General features: G+C 35.5%; 1 protein-coding gene across 4 annotated transcripts in view; it reads right to left on the bottom strand.

The window, feature by feature from the left end:
* tmem8b (transmembrane protein 8B) overlaps positions 1-25,203 on the bottom strand; it is a 180,737-nt gene that overhangs the window by 64,171 nt on the left and 91,363 nt on the right. For all 4 annotated transcript variants that reach the window (XM_048189051.1, XM_048189052.1, XM_048189049.1 and 1 more), the window contains 2 exons: positions 17,610-17,743; positions 14,016-14,284 (listed from right to left, as the gene is read on the bottom strand). In XM_048189051.1, coding sequence (XP_048045008.1) covers positions 14,016-14,284; positions 17,610-17,743 — 403 coding nt within the window. The remainder of the gene's footprint in view (positions 1-14,015; positions 14,285-17,609; positions 17,744-25,203) is intronic.

Raw genomic sequence — 25,203 nt, 5'->3', positions numbered from 1 at the left:
GGTTGGTCTACGCTAAATGCCCCGATATACTCAAGGCTAAGTTCTTTTTTTTTCTTCACTTAAGGGTAAAAAGAAGTTCAAAATACGTGAGCAGCGGTATTAGCGAACATCCCGATGCTGCCCATGCTGCTGAGAGCGGCTTTTAGGTGAATACAGTATGTAAATATGTACTGCATGCCTTCCTCTTAATAACAAAATAATCACACAACAAAAATGAAAGCGGTGAGAAAGCAGCTGTTAAGAAAGCATCTGATCTCACATTTCTTAAAAAAATACACATTTAAAGCAGGCAACTTTACAGTATTAAACATGAAAAAACAGTGTCAGGGACACTTTCAATTAGAATTACAACTTCATTTTCTACTATAAAATGTCTCTCCGGTGTGTTCATGTCAAGAGTGCCACACGAGTTCTGAAAAGTGAAGCCAAAGAGTCTCGATCGCCCCCAGGTGGCTGGATGCAGTATGGGTCATAAACCCCGCCCTCTCCATGTATTCCAGTGGGACAAACTAAACAATTAAGTTACACTTCAAATATTTTTTTCCAAAGACAATTAGGCAGTTTTTATCACGCTGGTGTTAGTTCAAGTGTTTGTTCTTTAAATAAGTTTGGTTTTAGTTAGTTATTTGATGCTATAAAGGTGAAGGTGTGTCATCCATATTTTTTAACAGTCTATGGTTCATGTTTGTACTCGTGGATGTCTGACCTTGACGGACTGAACAGAAGAAATCAACCGGAGAAGATTTCCATGTAAAAAAGGCGGAGCCTCAGAGCACACCTACCTATTATGTAATCGCGACAAACCAATGGTACTGTTTCAAAACTGTTTACCAGCCTGAGAAAACTTTTCCGGAAAGTTCACTTTGGCAAGCTGTTTCAAACAAACACCAAAACAAACTTAATTTTGGCCTGATTTAGTTTGAAATGTTGTCACACCAGATAATTCTTCGATTTTGCTTGAAGTATATCTAGGCCTTTAATTATACGCGACTACCCAACATGATAGTCTTGAAAACAATTACATGTAACCTGCTTTATTAGCATGACAATTAGATAGCAAATTATGTATGAATGAGATCATATAAATTTATTCTCTTTGACCTGCACCTTGGATGGTGTTTTTTGGGGGGGAAATTAGATCGCAAAAACGTACAATATTTTAATTAGCAACAATTGCAAAACAATTTGCCAAATTTAGTTCATTTACTTACTGCATTTCAGGTCACTCAAAATGACCTCTAGAGTATTTCTACAAACATCTTTTTTTTATTATTATTATTCTTGCTGTTGTATTTTCACAAAATTTAAATGTGCCCTAGATTATGTTTTTAAAAGATGTAATATAAGTCTAAGGTGTCCCCTGAATGTGTCTGTGAAGTTTCAGCTCAAAATACCCCATAGATTTTTTTATTATTAATTTTTTTAACTGCCTATTTTGGGGCATCATTATAAACGTGCCGATTTTATGCTGCGGCCCCTTTAAATCTCGTGCTCTCCGCCCACAGAGCTCGCGCTTGCCTTGAACAGTGCCTTAACAAAGTTTACACAGCTAATATAACCCTCAAAATGGATCTTTACAAAGTGTTCGTCATGCATGCGGCATGCATGCGTCGGATTATGTGAGTATTGTATACTGTTATATTGTTTACTTCTGATTTTGAATGAGTTTGATAGTGCTCTGTGGCTAACAGCTAATGCTACACTGTTGGAGAGATTTATTAAGAATGAAGTTGTGTTTATGAATTATACAGACTGCAAGTGTTTAAAAATGAAAATAGCGACGGCTCTCTTGTCTCCGTGAATACAGTAATAACCGATGGTAACTTTAACCACATTTAACAGTACATTAGCAACATGCTAACGAAACATTTAGAAAGACAGTTTACAAATATCACTAAAAATATCATGTTATCATGGATCATGTCAGTTATTATTGCTCCATCTGCCATTTTTCGCTATTGTTCTTGCTTGCTTACCTAGTCTGATGATTTGGTTGTGCACAGATCCAGACGTTAATACTGGCTGCCCTTGTCTAATGCCTTTTATAATGTTGGAAACGTGGGCTGGCATATGCAAATATTGGGGGCGTACACCCCGACTGTTACGTAACAGTCGGTGTTATGTTGAGATTCGCCTGTTCTTCGGAGGTCTTTTAAACAAATGAGATTTATATAAGAAGGAGGAAACAATGGAGTTTGAGACTCACTGTATGTCATTTCCATTTACTGAAATCTTGTTATTTAACTATGCCAAGATAAATTCAATTTTTCATTCGAGGGCACCTTTAAAAGAAAAAGCATTTTTATATATGAAATATGAAAGTTAAAAAGTGGTGTAACCTAATGATTTTAACAAATATCACAAGATTAACTGTGATGTATTGTTGCACAAAAAAAATCTGCATGTATTGTGTATTTTGAAAGAGTAATATTTTAAGGTGGGGTAAGCGATATTTCAAAAACGCTGTTGGTCATTGTTGACATTTGAAATCAACCCAAACAAACATACCCCTCCAAAACTCACCGTCCAATCCTATCCACCCTGAGTCAAGTACCGGTCCAATCGTTGCTGGCAGGCGAGGCGAGTGCACTGACAATGCCACTAAACACCACATTCTCTAGCGGCCGTCAGTGCGCAGTGGTTTACCTGCACAACTCTCACTAGCTGGCCACTGTTACACATACAATGCGAGAGTGGATGTCTGTTTATCACACGCATCAAAATAAGCTCTCTCCAGTGCTGGAAAGCTTTTCTAATATTAACGTGAGTCCTAAAGCATTCGCATAGTCATAAACTAGGGCTGCACGATTTACCGCAAATTTATCGCACGCGATTTGGCAAAGGAGTTGTACGGTTCTGTTATCAGTAGTAAATGCTTCTCCATCTGAAAGCCAGAGGGCGCTCTCGGACAGAAACTGCAAATATGTCTTGCTGCCGAAGTAGAACACGCGTCATTCCAGGAAATCCTATACAATCGCTGTAGCTGAATAAACAGAAGATTTAAACGTTTTGATTGATTAAACATGATTAGTAAACACACGACTGCCATATTCTGTGTAAGAAGCCACTTCATCTGACAGAAGGATGCTCAACTGTTGTTATGAAGTGAGTTTGGAGTAAAGCATATTATTAAATGTTTTCTTTTGTTGGACAAGATGTTAATAAATGCTTCTCATGTCTGGAAAGATGTTTGATGCGTGTTGTTTTTTCAAATGCACATTATAAGCGATTCAAACTTTCAGATGTTTTCAGATGGATTAGCATTTGGAGCCATAATTCATTGACAAGTAACGCATAAAAAAATAATTGCAGCTATGCAATTTCATAATCGCACTAAGACAAATCGTTTAAGCGCGATTTCAATGGGATTTTTTTCAAATCGTACGATTAATCGTGCAGCCCTATCATAAACCTTCATTCCAGTGATATTCTTTTGAGCTCTTTTGTATTGTGTCTCATCTCTTTTTCTGTAGTCTTTCTTCAAATCTCCCTCTTGCTCGTTCTGTCTCCTTGACCACCATACACCCCCTAATGCTGATTGGTTACACGTTTGTTGTTGGTGTTGATCCGACTAACCTCTAAACAGTGTTTTTGAAATATCGCTTACCTCACCTTTAAAGATGAATAAAAAAGTTAATTTTTCAGATAATATTTTAATAATTTGCTTAGTCCATTGATAATTTGGATGCCAATTATTTAATTTAAATTTTATTTATTATCTTATTACATTCATTCTAATTGACAAGCCATATATATATACAGTACTGTCCAAAAGTTTGGAACCACTAAGATTTTTAATGTTTTTAAAAGAAGTTTCGTCTGCTCACCAAGGCTACATTTATTTAATTAAAAATACAGTAAAAAACAGTAATATTGTGAAATATTATTACAATTTAAAATAACTGTGTACTATTTAAATATATTTGACAAAGTAATTTATTCCTGTGATGCAAAGCTGAATTTTCAGCATCGTTACTCCAGTCTTCAGTGTCACATGATCCTTCAGAAATCATTCTAATATGCTGATTTGCTGCTAAATAAACATTTATGATTATTTTCAATGTTGAAAACAGTTGTGTACTTTTTTTTTCAGGATTCCTTGATGAATAGAAAGTTCAAAAGAACAGCATTTATCTGAAATACAAAGCTTCTGTAGCATTATACACTACCGTTCAAAAGTTTGGGGTCAGTAAGAATTTTTATTTTTATTTTTTTGAAAAGAAATTAAAGAAATGAATACTTTTATTCAGCAAGGATGCATTAAATCAATCAAAAGTGGCAGTAAAGACATTTATAATGTTACAAAAGATTAGATTTCAGATAAACACTGTTCTTTTGAACTTTCTATTCATTAAATAATCCTGAAAAAAAATATTGTACACAAATATTTTGTACAATTGTACACATTAAATGTTTCTTGAGCAGCAGATCAGCATATTAGAATGATTTCTGAAGGATCATGTGACACTGAAGACTGGAGTAATGATGCTGAAAATTCAGCTTTGCCATCACAGGAATAAATTACTTTGTGAAATATATTCAAATAGAAAACAGTTATTTTAAATTGTAATAATATTTCACAATATTACTGTTTTTACTGTATTTTTAATTAAATAAATGTAGCCTTGGTGAGCAGACGAAACTTCTTTTAAAAACATTAAAAATCTTAGTGGTTCCAAACTTTTGGACTGTACTGTGTATATATATATATATATATATATATATATATATATATATATATATATATATATATATATATATATATATATATATATACACACACATATATATATAAACAATCATGTGTTGTTTTTTTCTTCACTAATTTAATGCTATCGTCTGTCACAGGGCTACCATGAACCTCTAAAAAAATCTCAACTTTTAATTCAGTGCATAGCCTCACCACTGTTGATCACAGCAGAGGTCTGAGGGAAAGAGTCCATAAAAGCTCACATATTAATAGCAGCAGTGCACTTTAAACATGTCTCCCCTCATTATCTCCTGTCATTATCTCCCATCAGTGTGTCAACAAGAAGGATAAGCAGCTCTTTGTCTTTATCCACAGGTGCTGGACCTTGCAGTATAGCTTATTCTTCTCGCCCACTGTATCCAAGAGAGCTGTCCCCAAAAACTGTTAACCAAGTTGACGCCTGCCAGTTTGGTACAGATGTTGATAGCTCACAGACCTTTGTGTCCTTCTTTGCCCTTCAAACACATTTCGACATTAAAGACAGATCCAATTTAACCCTTTAACCCCTGAATTTGGAACATTTTGCTTCTCATGCCAGTTGCAGAAAATGTAAAAGTCAATAAAAATGCAATTCACTGTGTGAAATTGGTTTATGGCCCCATGAAGGTTGGACATTGCGAAGTCATGGATACCGGCGGGCAAATTACACTATAGTTTGCATTTAAGATGCTGTGTTAGAAGGTCACAGCTTCAATATTCTCAAAGTGAGAAAGCCTTTCAATATTGTATTCAGTATACTCAAGCACATTTTATTCATTATTTAGAAAATATAACTGTACATTATGATAGCACACTTGAACTCTATGGTCAAGCCCAAGGTTTTTATACAAAACGTTTACTTTACAGCTAAGGGTATTAAACCATAACCAAAGTTAAACTCAAAAGAATATACCAGATATTCATGAGACCAGCTAAACAATCAATAGCAATAACAATGGGGCTCTTCAAAAACACAATTACGTTTAACTACCTTATTTGTTCTCCATTTTGTGTTACGGTTCCCAATCACATTTGTGATGATGCCATTACTGAAGAGAAATATGCCTCTGTAGAGAATGCAGTTATTTCATTCAGTGTTGAATTAGCTCATTTCAGTCCTTGGAGCTCTGGAGGGTCTAGATCTATTAACGGTCATATCACCATGTTAAGACACTGAAATTCATTATTAATGGTGATAAGAACACATCAGTCTCAATTAAGGCTCCTTTTATTGTGTTTTAAGCCAATGAGCACCAGAAAAATCAAGCAAAATTTCAAATTTAACATTTGCAATGTGGCTCTCCCAGTTCATCTCCAACATGTGTGGTTAAAGCCTCAAACCCTTTCTGTTGATGTTTCAATTACAGCTGTGTGATGGAGTGCAGTTCGGGGGCTAAAATTTGTAGCTTATTGTTTTGAAACTGCTTTTGAAGTCACATGACTGGGATCCTTTTATATTTGGCTCTGTGGATGTCTCTCAAACAAAGAGGACTCCCTGAAGCCTGGAGCTCATGAGTGATTAGCACAATTAATGATACTATCAATATGGCCATTTGGTGTTACCAACGGCAACATGGGAAGCAAAATTGGAAAGAAAAAAAAAAGAAGAAGAAAAAAATCAGGCTCAAACTGCAGTGCCATGAGCTGCACTAATAATGTACGTAAAATCATGCTTTACTGCCAGCAAAAATTGTACTGCGGTACAACAGTTGGAGCAGTACAGTTACAAGGACAATCCACTCCTAAAACGTGCACCTTAGAGTAGTACCTTAGAGTAGTAAAATGTACTTTTTAATGTACTACTAGGTGCAAAGAAAGAAAAATCATTGAGGATTATGGAAGACGGGTTATTATGGGAGACAGGGGATTATGGAAGACAGCTTTTTAAAGGGGACCTATTATGCAAAATTCACTTTACATGGTGTCTTAGCAGTGTGTGGACACAACCACCCTACTAGGGCTGTCCCCTAATAGTTGACTAGAAGAGGCTTGGTTGACCAAGATTTTATTAGTTGGCTAGTAGCTAGTAGTCGCAGAAAAAAAAAAAAAAATCCTCAGGAAGAGGCAAAGTCATGCAGTCCGTGAGGGAGAGATCATTAACAGCAGAAATCCAAACATTCGCCAATCATTCATCAACCTCAGATATGGCTTATCACTTGAAACATGTAAGTAGTTGCAACTATACAAGTCTGTTCTCTCCAATGTTAGTCTAGCTCTAGATAATTGTGTGCTATTATTTGGCACATATCCAAGTGTTTGTGTGAAGAACGCGCTCACTGCATGATATGGAGGCGCCGGTGCGACCACTTGCATTTAACTTAAAATACTCCATCATTTTGGTCATACAGATACAGTCAAACCAAAATGTATTCAAACACATTGAACATTTCATCCATTAATACAGTTTATTTACTACAGTTTAAAAAAAAAAATGGTAATAAAATATGACGAGATCTCAGTGTTAAACTGTGTCAGAAAAAAATTATCTTAATTATGTCAGATAACACTTAAGCAAAACATGGTCAGGTCAAAGTGTCTGAAAAATTTTTGGTTCCACATTTTTATAATTTTTACTGGTAATCCACTGTACAAAGAATTTTGGGGTATAATATGCCACACCCACTAGTAAAAATATACCAAAAATATAAAAAATGTCTGAATAATTTTTGGTTTGACTGTAAGAGTAATGCAAACTGTAAAGGGTCCACTTTTATTTCTGTAAATTCACAATAACAGTAAAATGTGTTTTTGTAAAATAATGAAAACAGTCAGGATGCGCTTTCTGCCATCTCGGTCTCAGTGAACTTGAGCACTTAAAAACCGAAACTCGGCGTATACTTGCCTCACAGACACGAGAAATGTTTCTATAGAAAGCTTGAAATGTCTAACAAACCAATTCAAATGGAAAATAAATATTCTCGAATGATGTAATCCATATGAAACATGCATATAAGCACGTCCACTACTGGGGAGATGATGAGTCAGCATCGTTGACTTATACTCTGCTGCCGAAAACAAAAAAAAACTATATCAATAAATTATTAAAATGTTTAGACAGTTTCCTTGCTGTTTTTTTCATGACACACTCATCATCATTACGTTTGCTAGTGTGCTGTGGCAAACTTTATGTGTGCAGTTGTGCGCTGATTAGGCTATGTATTATATATAGGCAATTAAAGGCTCATTATTTTGATTTATGATTTATTAATATAAACTCACGATTAGTCGACTAATGGCTTAAATGAAGGACTACTAGTCGAACAGACAAATCTTTAGTCAAGGGCAGCCCTACACCCTACAATGATAAAAATCCATCTACTCCTTCCTCTTTTAAGATTTAATTTAGTCTTTTATTTACATAATCATCAACTCACACATCAGTTGTGGTAAACAGAAGCTCAAGCATGTTTGCTTGACACGTGCAAGAACCAATGAGGTTCATTCTCGTGTGTTACGCAGCACGTTTGAGCTTTCAAGGTTTGTTTTCCCGTGTCAAGCAGGTTCGGTTGAGCTTCTGTTTATGTTGGCTGATCAATGTTTATATGTGAATAAAAGCATAAATTAAACCTGTTTATCTTATAAAGCAGTCTGGTCTGAAAATTCAGAAATTCAGAAAATTTTGACTAAATTGCTTGATTTATGTGGATTTGTTTTGTGATCTCTTTATGAACTTTTTGAAGCGTCAAAGTGGTAGTTGCGTAGACTGTCAATGGAAGGACAGAAATCTCTCATGTTTCATTAAAAATATCTTAATGTGTCTTCAGAAGATGAACGAAAGTCTTACAGGTTTGGAACGACATGATGTTGAGTAAATGATGACACAATTTTCATTTCTGGGTGAACTAACCCTTTAAGACTGTCTTAAAAATAGTCTAACCAACTAGCATTTAGCCAAGGGCTAATTAGTCTTATCAGATTCAAATTAGACCAATATATGTTTTGATGTAACTGACTTTAACAACTTATCACTAGTCTTCAAAGACTGTTCTATGCAGTTTATTCAACAAGCCACAGAACTTGGTGTGAACTAAATTTACTAAATCTAATTTACAAGAGCATGAATGAAAGTTTATTATTGAAATGAGTGAATGGGAATGTTTTAAGCATAAGTTATTTTTTTACCCTCAAATCATCAAATCAATCAAGTTTGATATTGACAAATTCAGTGCCAACTGAAACAAACCCATTGTCAATTTTCACATGACAATTTAAAAAAAAGAATAAAAAAATCAAAGCATTATGTAAAATCTGAATTTTAATAATTTTATTTTTTCTCCTAGTTTGACATTTGTTTCACCATTAATAAGTTTGTTGTGAAAATAGCTGAGAGGAAATGAATTCAATGCACACAGCCACTCCTAGGCGGTTCTTGTTAAACTTATAAATGGTCTGTTCTCTCCATTAAGAACATCAAGAGAACTGAATGTAGAGAGACAGCAAATGAAGGACATGAAGAATCAGGCCAGCTTGAAAGATGGGAGAGAGATGGCAACCAGCCAGTAGCTGCTGTTCAGTGAAATTGATCAAGGTAAGGGGGAGCTGGGTTCAGAATAATTGAATTAAGGCTGACAGAAGCGCTGACCAAAATCTTCAGACACAGGTGATACTACAAGGTCATATGATATAGGGTATGGACCATCACAAATGGTGAAAAATAGCACAGAGGGGAAACGAATGACAGTGTTAGATTATGTCTAATAGTTATCTTGATTGCAGTGCTCTCGGGTCACTGGATTAGCCACGTTATATAATAAGTGGTACTAATAATGGGTGAACAAAGGTAGGCCTATAACGGGACACTTAAGCTTAATCACCCATCATTACGTGTATGCTTCCATTACAATAAATCTGCATTTATCCGAAATTAGTATGCAATGACATTGATGTGCCCATTTGGATCATTTTTTAAAAACAAAGCCAGTGAAAAAAAATAAGAAAGTGTCTCACTTTTCATGTACTGACTATCATTTTCCTTTAAACAAATGTATATTCATCTGCAGTCGTTGCATGAAAAAATTTAATCAACAACAATAAATATGAAATATCACCTAGGAGCAAAAACACTGTTAATACAAAAAACTCCTATGGACTGCTGTAGGCTAGTAGTAAAAATCTTTGTTATGTTTATTTATTTCATAAAAAGAGAAATGAATGCATTAAAATAAATGAGAATGTGAGATTACTTGCAAATAATCTGCAAAAAACGCTAAAATCGTGATATTTTTTAATCTACTGTAATGTGATCTTTTGATAGCCCAAATTCATTGAGCAAAAAAGATTTTGTTCCTCCTTTATAAATACAGCAAATAGTCTGAAGTGACAAAATTGACTCTCAGCCTTGAATGTGACAGAACTGCACTGCCATAACTCCTTGCTAGACAGGCTTTTCTTTTTTTCCGCTCCTCACGCACACAGATAATGCTCTCCGCAGGTACACAGTCTCATCATGGCCAATTGTTTCCCCCTGTGAGTGCTTTATCTAAGCTGGTCTGAGACTGTTCAGCCTCATTGAACATCAATGGCCCTCCTCTTCATCCCCTCTTACCGAGCCATAAGCGCCAACATCCCTTGGCATCAAGGCTGTAACAAAGGCAGGGATTCTGCTGCACCGCAGGATGTGGAGGAAAAATGGGGGAACAGACGAACAGAGAAACCTCAGACAAAATGAGAGAACAAGGTAGATTTGATAGAAGCAGTGTGGGGGATTTTTGCTAACAGTGTCACTCCTGTGAGCGGGGAAATATAATTTTGACCTTGTAAATTAGAGGTGTTTTAACAGGAATGTCGATTTAAGTTGTGTATGGTAGTAACAATATTTTAATGCTCTAAAAAGCAGGTCATATGAATATACACGGATGAGCCAGAACATTATTACCATCAGCCTAATATGCTTTTGGTCCTCTGCCAAAACAGCGCCGACCCACCGAGGCATGGACTCTACAAGACCCCTGAAGGTGTCCTGTGGTATCTGGCATCACTACGTTAGCAGTAGATCTAACGTGTAGTAAGTCTTGTGGGTTGCAAGGTGGAGCCGCTGTGGATCAAACTTGTTGGTCCAGCACATCCAACAGATGCTCAATTGGATTGAGATCTGGGGAATATGGAGCCCAGGGCAGCACCTTGAACTCTTTATTATGTTCCTCAAACCATTCCTGAACGATGTGTGCAGTGTGGTGCATTATCCTGCTGAAAGAGGCCACTTCCAACAAGGAACACCACTGTCATGAAGGGGTGTACCTGGTCTACAACAATGTTTAGGTGGGTGGCACGTGTCAAATTTCTGCTACATGAATGGCCGGACCCAGGGTTTCCTAGCAGAACATTGCCAAGAGCATCACACTCCCTCCACTGGCTTGTCATAGTCCAAACAGTGCATCCTGGTGCCATCACTTTTCCAGCTAAATGGCACAAACGTACATGGCTGTCAACATGTTGTAAAAGAAAACGGGACTTTTTCAACCTTCTTCCGTTGCTCCAAGGTCAGTTCCAATGCTTGTGTGCCCATTGTAGGCACTTTTGACGGTAGATAGGCACTCTGATTGGTCTGTGGCTACACAGCCCCATACGCAGAGTGCAATGCACTGTGTGTTGTGACACATTCCTCCCATAATCATCATTAAAATTTTGCGTGACTTGTGCCACAGGAGACCTGTTGGCTTGGGCCAGACGGGAAAGTCTTCATTTCCTCGTGCATCGATGAGCCTTGGGTGCCCATCATCCTGTCACCGGTTTGTGATTTGTCCCTCCTTGGACCACTGCTGACCGGGAGCAACCCACAAGCCCTGCCCAGTTGCCTTGCCATTACAATTTGTCCCTAATCAAAGTCGCTCATATCTTTATTCCTGGCCATTTATCCTGTATCCAACACGTTGATTATGAGAACTGATTGTTTGAAGGTCTACCCAGACCTTAATATGTGGCCTTATTAGGAGATGATCAACGATTCACTTCACCTGTGACTGGTTATAATGTTTTGGCTCATCACTGTACTATAAAAAACAACTGTGTAATTTGAAACATAATGTACAGATTTAAGCAGAAAGAGTAAATTTGACTCAAAGCGAGTCTTTTAAGGTTAGCATGCAACTTCCCGATGCTGCAATGATACGGTCCACGTGACTGAATTGAGTCCCCCATCTATTTCACACTTTGCGAGCAGCCCAATTGCCATATTTATCATGACAACTCAAGACACGGAAAAGTATGGAATTCATCAACACTTCATTGTAACATCAGACAGAAAAAGGCGGAGGCTCCATTCCATGACAGGGTCCTCATCTGAGCCCACCGAGGTTCTAATTTGTCACAGAGATTCATAACAAAGCCTGTCTCTCTAAACACACTTTAATTTCCCAACTCCACCTGGGCCACGAGAACACCTGCCTTTGTAAAAACCCTTCTAGCAGTGAAGTCTGAATACATTCCAGATATGTTCAAATGCAATTCATCGCAATGCTGAAACCAAACAATGACTTGGAGCCATATGCCTGAAACATTTGTACTGATGAATCCCAATAAAGAATTAATGAAGCCCGGATCAAACCATCAAGCTGTTGCTCTCTCATTTGTGCTGTACTAAAATATTTCCACCAGAATCTGCTGGAATTGTTGCAACCGAAAGCACTACAGGCCACCAATGAATTAGAGAATGTATTAGCAACGGCATCCAGTAACATACCCCCAAAACTTCCTAAAAAATATGGTACCAGATGGACCTATTCATAGTGTGAATTCATGTTACTGGTGGAAAGCCCCATGTGTAATTACATGTCAGAATCCAGAATACTGATTGTACTGTATTGTGAGTTCACTGCAATGCAATCAATTGCATTGCAAGGATTCCAGGCCCTAAATTCCACCAGTTTCAGATTAACAGATGCTGATAATTAAGTATTAATGCATCAATTATGTCATACCAAACCAAGTGGCATTTACACTACCATTCAAAAGTTTGGGGTCAATAAGACTTTTTAAAAGAAGTCTCTTATCTTCAGCAAGGCTGCATTTATTTAATCAAAAATACAGTAGAACAGTAACGCTGTGATATTACAGTTTAAAATAATATTTTAAAATGTATTCTTGTGATGGCAAAGCTGAATTTCAGTCACATGATCCTTCAGAAATCATTCCAAAATGCTGATTTTGTACTCAGAAAAAAACATTTATTATTTTCATAATACATTTTATCAATTTAATACATAATTGCTGGATGACAGTATTTACTTGTTTAAAAAAAATTGTTAAAAAACGTTTGAACACACATTTTAAGCAAAACATTTCATAAATATGACTATAATAAAATAATAATAAATCTCTTTTAGATCAATAGATATTCTTTTTAAAATGAGGACAAAAGGTATTTGAATACTATTTTGTCATCAATATGATGAACTACACCTGTGGTTACTCTGCTAGGAAGCGAAGAGAAGCAGCAAAAAAAAAATAATTATACAGTTATATATTTTATATACATAACTCAGAATTTGAAATCCATGCAATGAAATCCAGACAACGATTTATTTTGGAGCCATTGTATTGTTCATGCAGAGCTACAGGCTTTGCAAAGTCCTAGACCATTATAAAGAACGAGAACGAAAGAGAAGATATGCCATGATTCTTGTGGAGGATGGAATAATTAGACAATATGATTGCACAATTATGTTTCAATTGAGGTTCTAACCATAATTAATCCAATAAAAACGTCAAAGTTAAAAAGGACGTATTATGTTTTTTTTAGATTTTAAACTTTCTGTACTGTACAATGTTGCTGTTTGAGCATGAAAAATGTCTGTAAAGTTATAAAGCACAAAGTCCACTCCAAAGGGAGTTATTCTCTATATCAGTGCACACTGTTTCTAAACTTCCTGATACTTATAAAAATAATTATAATTCTAAATAAATTATAAATTAAATAATTCCCGTCCAAGGCACACACAAAAAATGGGCGAAGCCTGGTTGTGTTGCATTAGTAGTGTGTTGAAACTCACGGTCATGGTAAGGAGTGTGACATTTCTGAAACACGCTTGAAGTGGTTGACCAATCACAAGACACTGATCCAGCCAATCAGAGCACATTGCACTTTTCAGAAGGAGGGGCTTCATAGAGATAGTTACTGAATACAGCGTTACTGACAGACTAGGAAGAGAGGTGCTGCAACAATGTTAAATATGTGAAAAATAATGTGTTTTTTGAACATTCATGCATAAAAACCTAATAGTAGACCCCAAAAACAAAATCAAGACTTTGTAAAAGGGCATAATATGGCCTCTTTAAAATAAGTTCTTACCTTTAACCTGAACGCCAATACGAAAGTAGACATCTGAGCTACTGAGGTAACGCTCCACCAAAATATAGTACCACTGCTCCCAGGATGGCAGTGGGACCTCTAGCTCACAGGGAACGTTTTCTCTGCAGTCCATAGCGCTGGAGTTATGCACCGGCGGGGCCCTTGAGCGGATCTTCAGCAGAACCGGACAGCTCTCGCCGCTCCTGTTCTTTGTATTGCAGTCCACAAGCTGTACCTTCACCCGAGAGATGTAGTTTGGGATGAACACTCTGCCAGGTACAAGGAAGAGAAATGTAGAGGACATCTGCTTGAAAGCTACACTGACTGTAGCGGACATTGTCTCATGAGAAACAGAGACTGCACTGAACAAAATCAGTATGCTTATTGAAATGCCAAGGAAACATTTGAATGGAAATGTGTTTCGGTACTCTCAGGAGAACTTTAAACTTTAGCACATTTCAACAAACTTGTTGAAAATGTATAAAACAGTGAAGTGATATCTCTTGGTCTTAATTTTCCACATCAATAACAACTAATCAGGAAGCTAATGCAAGTTGCCCTTTTCAATTGAACAGAGATGGAAAACAACTGTGAAATTAGAATAAATAATTAATATCTACATTTTGGCCATGGCGCAATTGGCTTTGACTGTTGGTTTTTGATAATTAACGATACGTACGGCACACCAACTGCTCAATCGAACAAAACACAATTTGTTTACAGATTCACTGGATTGCTTTGAGAAAAAAAAAAAAAGTGTCTTGGAACATGAACTTGGTCTTTGAAAGTTGCCTTGAAATTAAAATCTTAAAAAAAATAATTTATTGCATGGTTAATTTATCCCTTCTTCCAATTTTATGCAGCATTGTTTTGTATTTCACAACTGATTAAATAGTATGTCCTAGTTTGAATAATACAAATTCTTATACAAACTTAATTTAATCTTTGTCAGTCTCAATAACCAGAGCTATGTTTAATGTCCATATTAAGCACAGTCCACTGGATTTTATTACATACTGTATAAGAGGATTCCTATTTCTTCATACACATTAAGCTATTTCATGAGGCAGACATTCTATATACTATAAAATAGTGTATACTAGTATCCAGACATCCATTAAACAGCTAATGTTTAAGTCCAACAAATTTGCAATTTATTGTCCTTCTAAAAATGTCCACTGAAAACCAGCTTTTAATGATACAAAAAAGCCCATCTTCATAATGTCCACAGTGCTCAAGGTCTTTTCTGTGTACCTGTTGTTTATGGATGCGTTCCATCACCTCTCCCTCCTCCATTTTCCTCTTTTTCATTTAGAAAGACTTTATTTGCTAATTGAGAGGAGAGCTTTAATATCTGAACATAATGAGAGTAGAAGCCTGAAATGGAGGGAAGCTTGAGAGGAGGATGTGTGTGGAATGATAAAGTGTTGAGAGCAGAAAGATTCAGACAGAAGGTGAGAGAAATGCATGGTGTGTGCGTTTGTGTATCCAATAAGTAAAGATGTGTGGAAGTCTGCAAAGATACCAATAGAGTAGAAATGTTAACATCTTAAAAGAATAGTTTTATTCAAATAGAACTATTCTTTTAAGATGTTAAATGGTGCTATATAGTACTAAAAGTGGTTATTTGGCTAGTAATCATAGGGGAACCACTTTAAGTGCTGTATAGCACCAAATCTTGGTGCTTCAGTGGTTCTTCACCAGTTCTTTGGGATGACTGAGGTGCTATATAGCACCGCTACTGTATACAGAACCTGTTAAGCTCCTGTATGGTTCTTCAGTGGTTCTTCAGTGGTTATTTGAGGTGGTTAAGGTGCTCTATAGCACCACTGCCGTACAAAGAACCTGTTAAGCCCCTTTAAAGGTTCTTTACGAGCCAAAGAACCACTGTCGGTGCTGTTCAGCACCATTTTTGTTGAAGAAATAAAACGCGATATGGCACCTCTTAAGGGTTCTACACAGTACCATTTGACTAATAAGGTGCTGTAGAGCACCTTTAAAAATATGGTGCTACATAGCACCAAAAGTGGTTCCCCTATATTATGAGCCAAGAACCACTTTTAGTGCTATATAGCCCTTTTTTTTTTTAATGGGGGTGGATCACATTGCACCACCTTTCAAGAGTTTGGGGTCACTAAGATTTTTTGATGCTTTTGAAAGAAGTCTCTTATGGGCTGCATTTATTTGATCAAAAATGCATTAATATTCTACATTAATATAACATTAATATAATCTGTTTTCTATTTTAATATATTTTAAAATGTTTATTATTTTAATAGCAAATCTGAATTTTGCTTAATATTTATGTGGAGAACATGATACATTTTTAATGAACAAACTTCAAAAGAACAATATTTATTTGAAATAAAAATATTTTATAACATTATAAATGTCTTTACTATCACTTTTGATCAACAATGCACCCTTGATAATTAAAAGTATTAATTTCTTTAAATAAAAAACTGACCCCAGACATTTGACATGTAAATGATGACAATCTTTTTTTTTTTTTCTCGGTGTAAACTATCTCTTTAATTTGTGTGTGTGTGTGTGTGTGTGCACCTGTTTTGGCTATACTTGTGAGGACCAAATGTCCTCACTTATATTGTGAAATACTTTGACAACCCACTAGTGAGGACATATGACTGGTCCTCACTAAAAAAGGCTTATAAATCAGCCAAAAGAAGTTTTTATTTAAATCTGGTCCCCACAAGGATAGTAAAACCTGAAATCACATACATTGTGGGAACCAGCCGCAGTCCCCATGGGGGAAATGGATTAATAAACATACTAAATGATGTTTTTTTGAAAATGTAAAAATGGCGAAAGTTTTCTGTGATGGGTAGGTTTAGGAGTAGGGTTATTGTAGGGGAATACACTGAAAAAAAAAATCCATGTATAATTTATGGTAAAAAAACGGCAGCTGTGGTTGCCAGAACTTTACCGTAAAAAAAATACGGTAGAAACGGTTTGGGTTTTACGGGACAGCACTTAGTTTACTGTCTATTTTACAGTTCAAAACCATGTAATTTAAAGGTTTATATTGTAATAATTAAGATTCATAACTGTTTATTTTACACACTGTAATTTTTTTGTTAAATTTACAGTAAAAAAAAACTTATCTTATTAACTGATATAATGTTAATTTACCAACCAGTTAAAGTACTAATATCTGTTTTGTTCCTTTGTAATACACTGACAACCACCAATCACAGTGGTGATGAGAGTCACATGATGAATCAAAGTTCATCACAAGCAGCTTTTCCACAAGCTGAGAAGGTCAATACTAATATTTAGAAGGTGCACACAGTGTCATTCACACAAACACTAAACACCGTCATGATAACACACATGAAATTTTAAAAATGCAATAAACATTAATTTAACAGCATTAGATGCAACATAAAACCCTAATGTACTTAACTGATTAGAAAAACTAAGAAGAAACAGAGTTATTTCAACGAATATACATCACATGTGAAACACAGGGAATTGTTGGAATGGCAATTTACGTTTTTTCACTGTAAATTATACAATGAATTGTTATGTGTGTGCCTGCTTGATATATTTTTTCCCTTAAAATTAGTCACTTACTTGTAGAGTACAGATCTATTGTGAAGAGGAATCATCTGGTCAATGAAGTAACCAGGATACAGCACTGAAATCCCAATGAGCCTCTGAACGATGAGTTGAGGTTGAAAGAGGTACTGACATTCCTCGTGAAGACCCTGCACAAAAACAGTGAAACAAACAGGAAATGAATTAGTTACAGGCGAAATCCAGTCAGTATCCATCTTCAAATAAACTGAGCCATGAAATACTGTATCACAACAAAACACATGTATACATGCATATCATGATATGGAAATGCTCGTGGAAGGAGGGCAACTCCCACTGAGAGAGCCTTATGATCGCTTCAAATGGAGGGAAACTGTCATTGCATTTGCATCGCTTCTGATGATTTGCTGTGTGATATTTCTCATGCCCAACTGCACAACAACTCCCACCTCAGACTCTAGAGAAAAAGATCAAACAATATTGTCGTTTCTCCACTTGGTGAATAATTCAGATAAAAGATTTTGAACTGTCTGCCACTTTTACTGATTCAAAACAAGTGAAGTATCCAACCAATAGCCTGCATTCTATGAATTCTCCTTTACATTTACACTTCTTCATATAGCAGACACTTTTATGCAAAGTGACTTCAAAATGAGGAACACAACATAAGTGATTCATCTTAAAGTGGCAGGATTGAGAATATAAAAAAGAGTGTTGGGAATTAAAAATTCATGGAAAAATTATATAGAGCACAGGGGAAATCTGAGGCATTTAATTTGCTGAATCGGATTATGCCAGACATAAAACAATGTGACAAAAAAACGGTTGCATGTTGAAAGTGTAAGTTGTCATGCCTTAAAGGTGCCATAGAATTAAAAATTGAATTTACCTTGGCACAGTTGAATAACAAGAGTTCAGTACATGGAAATGACATACAGAGAGTCTCAAACACCATTGTTTCCTCCTTCTTGTGTAAATTTGATTTGTTTAAAAGACCTCCGAAGAACAGGCGAATCTCAACATAACACCAACTGTTACGTAACAGTCGGGATCATTAATATGTATGACCCCAATATTTGCATATGCCAGCTCATGTTCAAGGCATTGCAGGCAGTATTAACGTTTGGATCTGTGCACAGCTGAATCATCAGACTAGGTAAGCAAGCAAGGACAATAGCGAAAAATGGCAGATGGAGCAATAATAACTGACATGATCTATTATATCATGATATTTTTAGTGATATTTGTAAACTGTCTTTCTAAATGTTTCGTTAGCATTCTGCTAATATACTGTTAAATGTGGTTAAAGTTACCATCGTTTATTACTGTATTCACGGAGACAAGAGCCGTCGCGATTTTCATTTTTAAACACTTGCAGTCTGTATAATTCATAAACACAACTTCATTCTTTATAAATCTCTCCAACAGTGTAGCATTAGCCCATTAGCCACGGATCACAGCCTCAAATTCAGAATCAAATGTAAACATCCAAATAAATACAATACTTATGCGATTAGACATGCTGCATGACGAACACTTTGTAAAGATCCATTTTGAGGGTTATTTTAGCTGTGTGAACTTTGTTTATGCTGTTTAAGGCAAGCGCGAGCTCCGGGGGCGGGGGAGCACGAGAATTAAAGGGGCCGCAGCCTAAATCGGCTCATATTTAATGATGCCCCAAAATAGGCAGTTAAAAAAAAAATGAGTAAAAAAAAAATCTATTGGGTATTTTGAGCTGAAACTTCACAGACACATTCAGGGGACACCTTAGACTTATATTACATCTTTTGAAAAGACATTCTACGGCACCTTTAAATTCAGCACACTGTAAAAAATTATTTTCATGATTTGTTATTACAACATTTTTTCTTTTGTCAAATCAACTTAAGATGATAATTAATGTGGTTCAGATAACATAATATTTTTATTTTCTAATGATTAAACCAATCGCCTTCATTGTATTAACTCAAAATTTCAATGAACTCAAAATGTTAAGGCAACCAGGTAAATTACTTCTTTAAGTTAAACCAACCATTCTTTTTTACAGCGTATGTGAACAACAAAAGGAAATATAACAAATATTAGCATTAAAAAAATTGTGTCAGTATGATTTTTTATTTATATTGACTATAGAATTTTATTTAGCAAGGACACATTAAATTGATCAAAGTGACACATTAGAATGATTTCTGAAGGATCATGTGACAAAGAAGACTAAATAATGGCTGCTGAATATTCAGCTTTGCCATCAAAGGAATAAATTACATTTAAAAATACATTAAAATTAAAAACAGTTACTTTAAGTCATAATAATGCTTCACAATATTACTGTTTTTATAGTATTTCTGATCAAATAAATGCTGCCTCGGTGTGGATAAGAGACTTCTTACAAAAACATTACATAAATCTTATCAACCCCACACATATGAACGGTAGTGTAAATTGAATGTCACTAAAATATCTACAATGTATGTACAGCTTTACAACTGACAAAACTAAAAATGAACTGTTTTGTTTTCACCTTTACACCTTTACCAGTTGGTAGTACTATGAAGAGATTCGTAGCTGTAAAAAAACACACTAATTTCAACATATAGCAGATGTTGTGGCGTGGGCTCTAATTAAAGATCTGACGGGCTGTACAGATTCACAGACCATTTTTCACAGTGCAATTGCATGAAGACTTGAGGTGTGGAAAAAGGGAGGTGGAGGGATAAAAGACGGAGAGGAGGTGGGAGAATCCAAGAGCTTTTATTTATTGTGGCACACACTGGCAAATTACAATGCAGCGTTTCATCATGGAAACCTTGTCTTTTTTCAAGCAGGTACTCCTGCCCTAAACACATTCATCATTGTCGAATGGCATAGTAGTACAACCCCTCCTCTCCTCTCCACTCGGCCAATCTCTTTTCCTACCATCTTCACACAGAGAAACACAATCACACCATATATACAGGTATTAAATATCTAGGAATCATGCTAAAAGAATACATTATCTTTCCAAAGTGCGCATTCCTCTTTTTCTGTTGTTTGTACTGGACAACAGCCAGAGACGTGGGGTCATTTTCACTGGTTTATTCTACCCACAGCGCTGTCGAATGTCAACCGCATATCACTGCTGGCTTCCTGTTGAGGTCAGTCAGCCATGTTATTACTTCATAAGGTGGGGAGAGAGAGTCTGCTGCTGCATCTGTCAGTTCAATGCAGTTGAACAATAACTGAGACAGTCGTCAGTGGTGACGGCAACTTCCAATACTGAAGAGGGCGGGAGGGGCAACAGAAAGAGCTAATTGGCTTGCAGTGGTGTGTGATTAATTATGCTGTGGGTTTCACTGCCTCAATAGTCATCATATAATTAGATATTCCTTAATTTATAAAGATATGAGAATTTAAATAAATATCTTTATGAAAGCCTCAAAAAATAAAATTCATTCCACTTTCAAAATTCCCCATGATGTGAATTAGTATATCATGAACATATAATTGTGAAATTAACAAAGGCTTTCATCCACTAAAGCTGGGACATGGATGACATGATTATGACATTGTGCATTAAAACATAGCTGGTAACATCACTGTATAACACATCATCATGCATATTCATTGTACAGTAGCTGCAGTGAAATAAGCATACATATAAGCACTTGTCCTGCATTTTTTTTAAGCAAAACATATGTACACTTTTAATTTTTTTTTTCAGCAAGGATGCATTCAATTGATCAAAAATGAAGGTAAAGACTTTTACACTGTTACCTAAAAATTAATTTATAAAAAAATTCAATTTGTTTCTATTCAGTAACTTTCTATTTATCAAAGAATCCTGAAAAAAAAAATCGTGATTCCCCCAAAATAATAAGAACTTAGAAGCATAACTGTTTTCAACATTGATAACTATCAAGTCTGTTTTTATCGTATGTAGTTTGATGATTTCTCTTTATCTTGTATTGCTGAAGATCATGTGACACCCATATATTTTTAAATACTTTAAATATAAGGGAGAACAATACACTAAACTTGGTTGAGGTATTTATCTGACAAAATTGGCAAAAATTGGAGAAAACTACAGCTACAGGTTTTATATTTATCAAAAAAAGCTCAGAGAAAAAAGCATACATTGACTATACAACATGATTAGTTATTAATGTTTTATTGTTTCACTCTTGTTTTTCCATGTGTTCAATGTTTCTTTGTATGACAGCCTGGCCAAAAATTATGACTGCACAATTTGTCATGTTTCATTGCACTATCACAAATAAAACAATTGACTCTAAGCACAACTATGTAATATGCTTACAAAATCTTTAATAATTTTTCAAAAATAAACTATTTGAATAAAGGGTGAAGATGTCAATTTAGTAATGCCGGACATTACTATTAGCCACTACTGTACATTAATATAGGTAGGCACAAAATGCTTACAATACAAATATTAGTATCTCAGTACAATAAAATTGCAGAAGATACATACTGTAAACTAACGTATAAATAAAAAAAGAGGTTTACTACTCTTTATCATATAATACTTTACAAAAAAAAAAAAGGTTTGCAGGGTTGTACTCTCTCATGCACATTAGAGATGATAGACAATTACAAACAAAATCTCTTAAAACAGAAAAAAATAAGATTTTGTATTCATATAATTACTCTTGGGAGATGTTTCTGGTAAGTGAATATAATGAGCAGTCGAAGCATTTTGGTAATTTTCAAGGGATTGTATGTTTCAGTGCACTCGAGCGATTTTGACAACAGGACACCATAGAAGCGGCTGACTCCCTAGCTAGTGCGCTGACGACGGCCCATTCAAAAAGTAAGCAAATCATCCACCATTTATTCTTTGCAGCTTTCATTATGACAGTAAACATCAATATCAATATTTCAGAAGAAGCAGCTAATCAAAACCACATATTTTTCATCATTTGCTCTGATGCTTAATGCACCTAATCTGCTAACGTCTCAGAGCCTTCGGTTCATAAGTAGCCTTGACACACTAGAGGTATTTGTTGTAATGGTGGCAGAACACATTCTCATTTCATTAAAGTCTATTTGGTGGATTTGCACCACTGGGCAGGTGTCATTGCATAGATGGTTTTCGGAGTCATGTGTCGCTCATTATCTCTGGTGTATTATCAAGGTCTAATTCGCTCTCAGCTTGATTAAAAGACTCATTCATTTCAGCATGAACTATTCTGTAAATCACTTCTGCAGCCATACACCAGAACTAAGACAGTCTCAATGTTTCCTAGGTAATAAGTGAGACATTTACACGGACATGCAAAGAGCAGTTCATTGATGGCTTCAATAATCCTTTTCTTTTTCTTATTACAAAAAGCAAATGATTTTTCATAGACTTCAGTAGCACATGGCCATGTTTAGAATGGCATGCTGGCATACTACTCCTACTATTGCTCTAGCATACAGTACTGTATACATGGTGGACAAATGTTCTGTATATGTATATTTAAACTATTGAGTGGAATACCAGAATTTTTTTACCAGCCAAAATTAAGACATTTTTACACAAAAGTCGATTAAAATGTACTACCTCGGACTGGGGTCCAATGTTTTTGAAATAAGTCTCTTACACTGTAAACCCTAATGCTCAAAATAATTAAATGCTTTGAGTAGGGCAAACTCTAATTAAACAAATTAGTTCAATCAAATGAACTTTTATGAGTATTTAGAACTTTCTTTTTCTTTTGAGTTCATCTGAATTGTAATCTGAATTGTTTCACTGTTTTGAGTTCAATGAACTTGTTTCTTTTAATTTAGACAAACTTAAATTTACCTGAAACTGGGCTATTTCCCAGCATGCTTTGTCATGGCACTCGAAAGGAAGAGTAAATGCTAAAATTAAGTGTTATAATGTTTTTTGTGAAAGATTAATATTAAGTGGGAGATTTAATAGTGTTTAATGCTTTGCTATGCTACATTAGAAAAGTTTCTGATATATATATATATATATATATATATATATATATATATATATATATATATATATATATATATATTTTTTTTTTTTTTTTTTTTTTTTTTTTTTTTTGTGTGTGGGGGGGGGGGGCTGTTATCATCATGGTGACAAGTGGAACATGAGCTTGGTTTGAGAACAGGTATATGATAAATGTTCTATATTGCCGTACTCTTTCAGAAATTGCAATGCAATGCTAATGTAATCAAAGCATTGTGTTACCAATAGAGGGTATGCATCGACGCCACTTTCCCGCCGGAACGCGCTCCCTCAGCTGGACTGACTGGTAAAAGTACCTGCTGCCTGACTGGATTTAATAGGGGAAACTGCGAAAACGCGAGTAAAACAAACGAATTACACTAAAGGTTGGACTCGAAAGCATTCCTTACAACTTGTCAAATAAACTTAATCCATTGATACTGACATGCAGCCAGAAAATCGTGTTTCCTGACATTTATATGTGCCTGATTTGACGCCGGGGAAATACATAAAGCAAATCTGCCTGTGAATATTTTATAAAACTACAATGTAGGTAGGTTTAAATCCGAGTAATCACTTATATCGTCATATTGTCCAGCCCTAAATCAGTGTTTATTTAAAAACACCAATTATGCAGAATATAAGATGGTAAATATTTAATTGAGTTTTCAACACAATATATAACAATACAATATATACGGTATGATTTTACCCCAAAATACAACAATTTGACACAAAATGATAACTGCAAATTCATGTTTCTCTGTTGGAGTCCAGCTGTTTCTGTGAATTGCAGTGATCCATTTGCTTCCTTTTTTCTGTAGCTTTCAGCAGTCTTTAAATATATACCTCAGGTTTTGTGTCAAAGCTATTTGTACAGTCAATCACAAAGCTCTTTACCATTTTGGAAGTGTTTTGAGTGTTTTTCATAGCATTCACGCTGAAAACTAATGCTGCCGCTCAGTCTTTGTGCCACTCAGTGGGCGTGACCGCAGTCATAACGGTCGACAATGACGTCACGTGCATACCCTCTATTAGCAATTGCTGAATTAGCGAATTATAGCTAGCTAAATTTCCACTACTAAAAATACTTATATTGAGATTGCATTATAATTTTAAGTTAAATATATGAATTAACTTACTCAAATTTAGTTCAGAGCAATTAAAATGTATGAGTACAAAATGGAAATCTGCCAGTTCTGTTTAATTAAAGGTGCCCTAGAATGCTTTTTCACAAGATGCAATATAAGTCTAAGGTGTCCCCTGAATGTGTCTGTGAAGTTTCAGCTCAAAATACCCCATAGTTTTTTTTAATTCATTTTTTTATCTGCCTATTTTGGGGCATCATTATAAATGCGCCGATTCAGGCTGCTTCCCCTTTAAATCCTCGCGCTCCCCGCCCTCGAGCTCGCAACTCTATAATACATTGCATAAACAAAGTTCACACAGCTAATATAACCCTCAAAATGGATCTTTACAAAATGTTCGTCATGCATGCTGAGTATAGATCATGTAAGTATAGTATTTATTTGGATTTTTACATTTTATTCTGAATGAATTTGAGGCTATATGCTCTGTGGCTAATGGGCTAATGCTACACTGTTGGAGAGATTTATAAAGAATGAAGTTGTGTTTATGAATTATACAGACTGCAAGTGTTTAAAAAATGAAAATAATGACAGTCTT

This window comes from Megalobrama amblycephala, linkage group LG4, assembly GCF_018812025.1.
Source record: "Megalobrama amblycephala isolate DHTTF-2021 linkage group LG4, ASM1881202v1, whole genome shotgun sequence".
NCBI classification, from domain to species: domain Eukaryota; kingdom Metazoa; phylum Chordata; class Actinopteri; order Cypriniformes; family Xenocyprididae; genus Megalobrama; species Megalobrama amblycephala.
The sequence above is the reverse complement of the archived record's forward strand: the minus strand, read 5'-3'. Positions and strand labels throughout refer to the sequence as shown.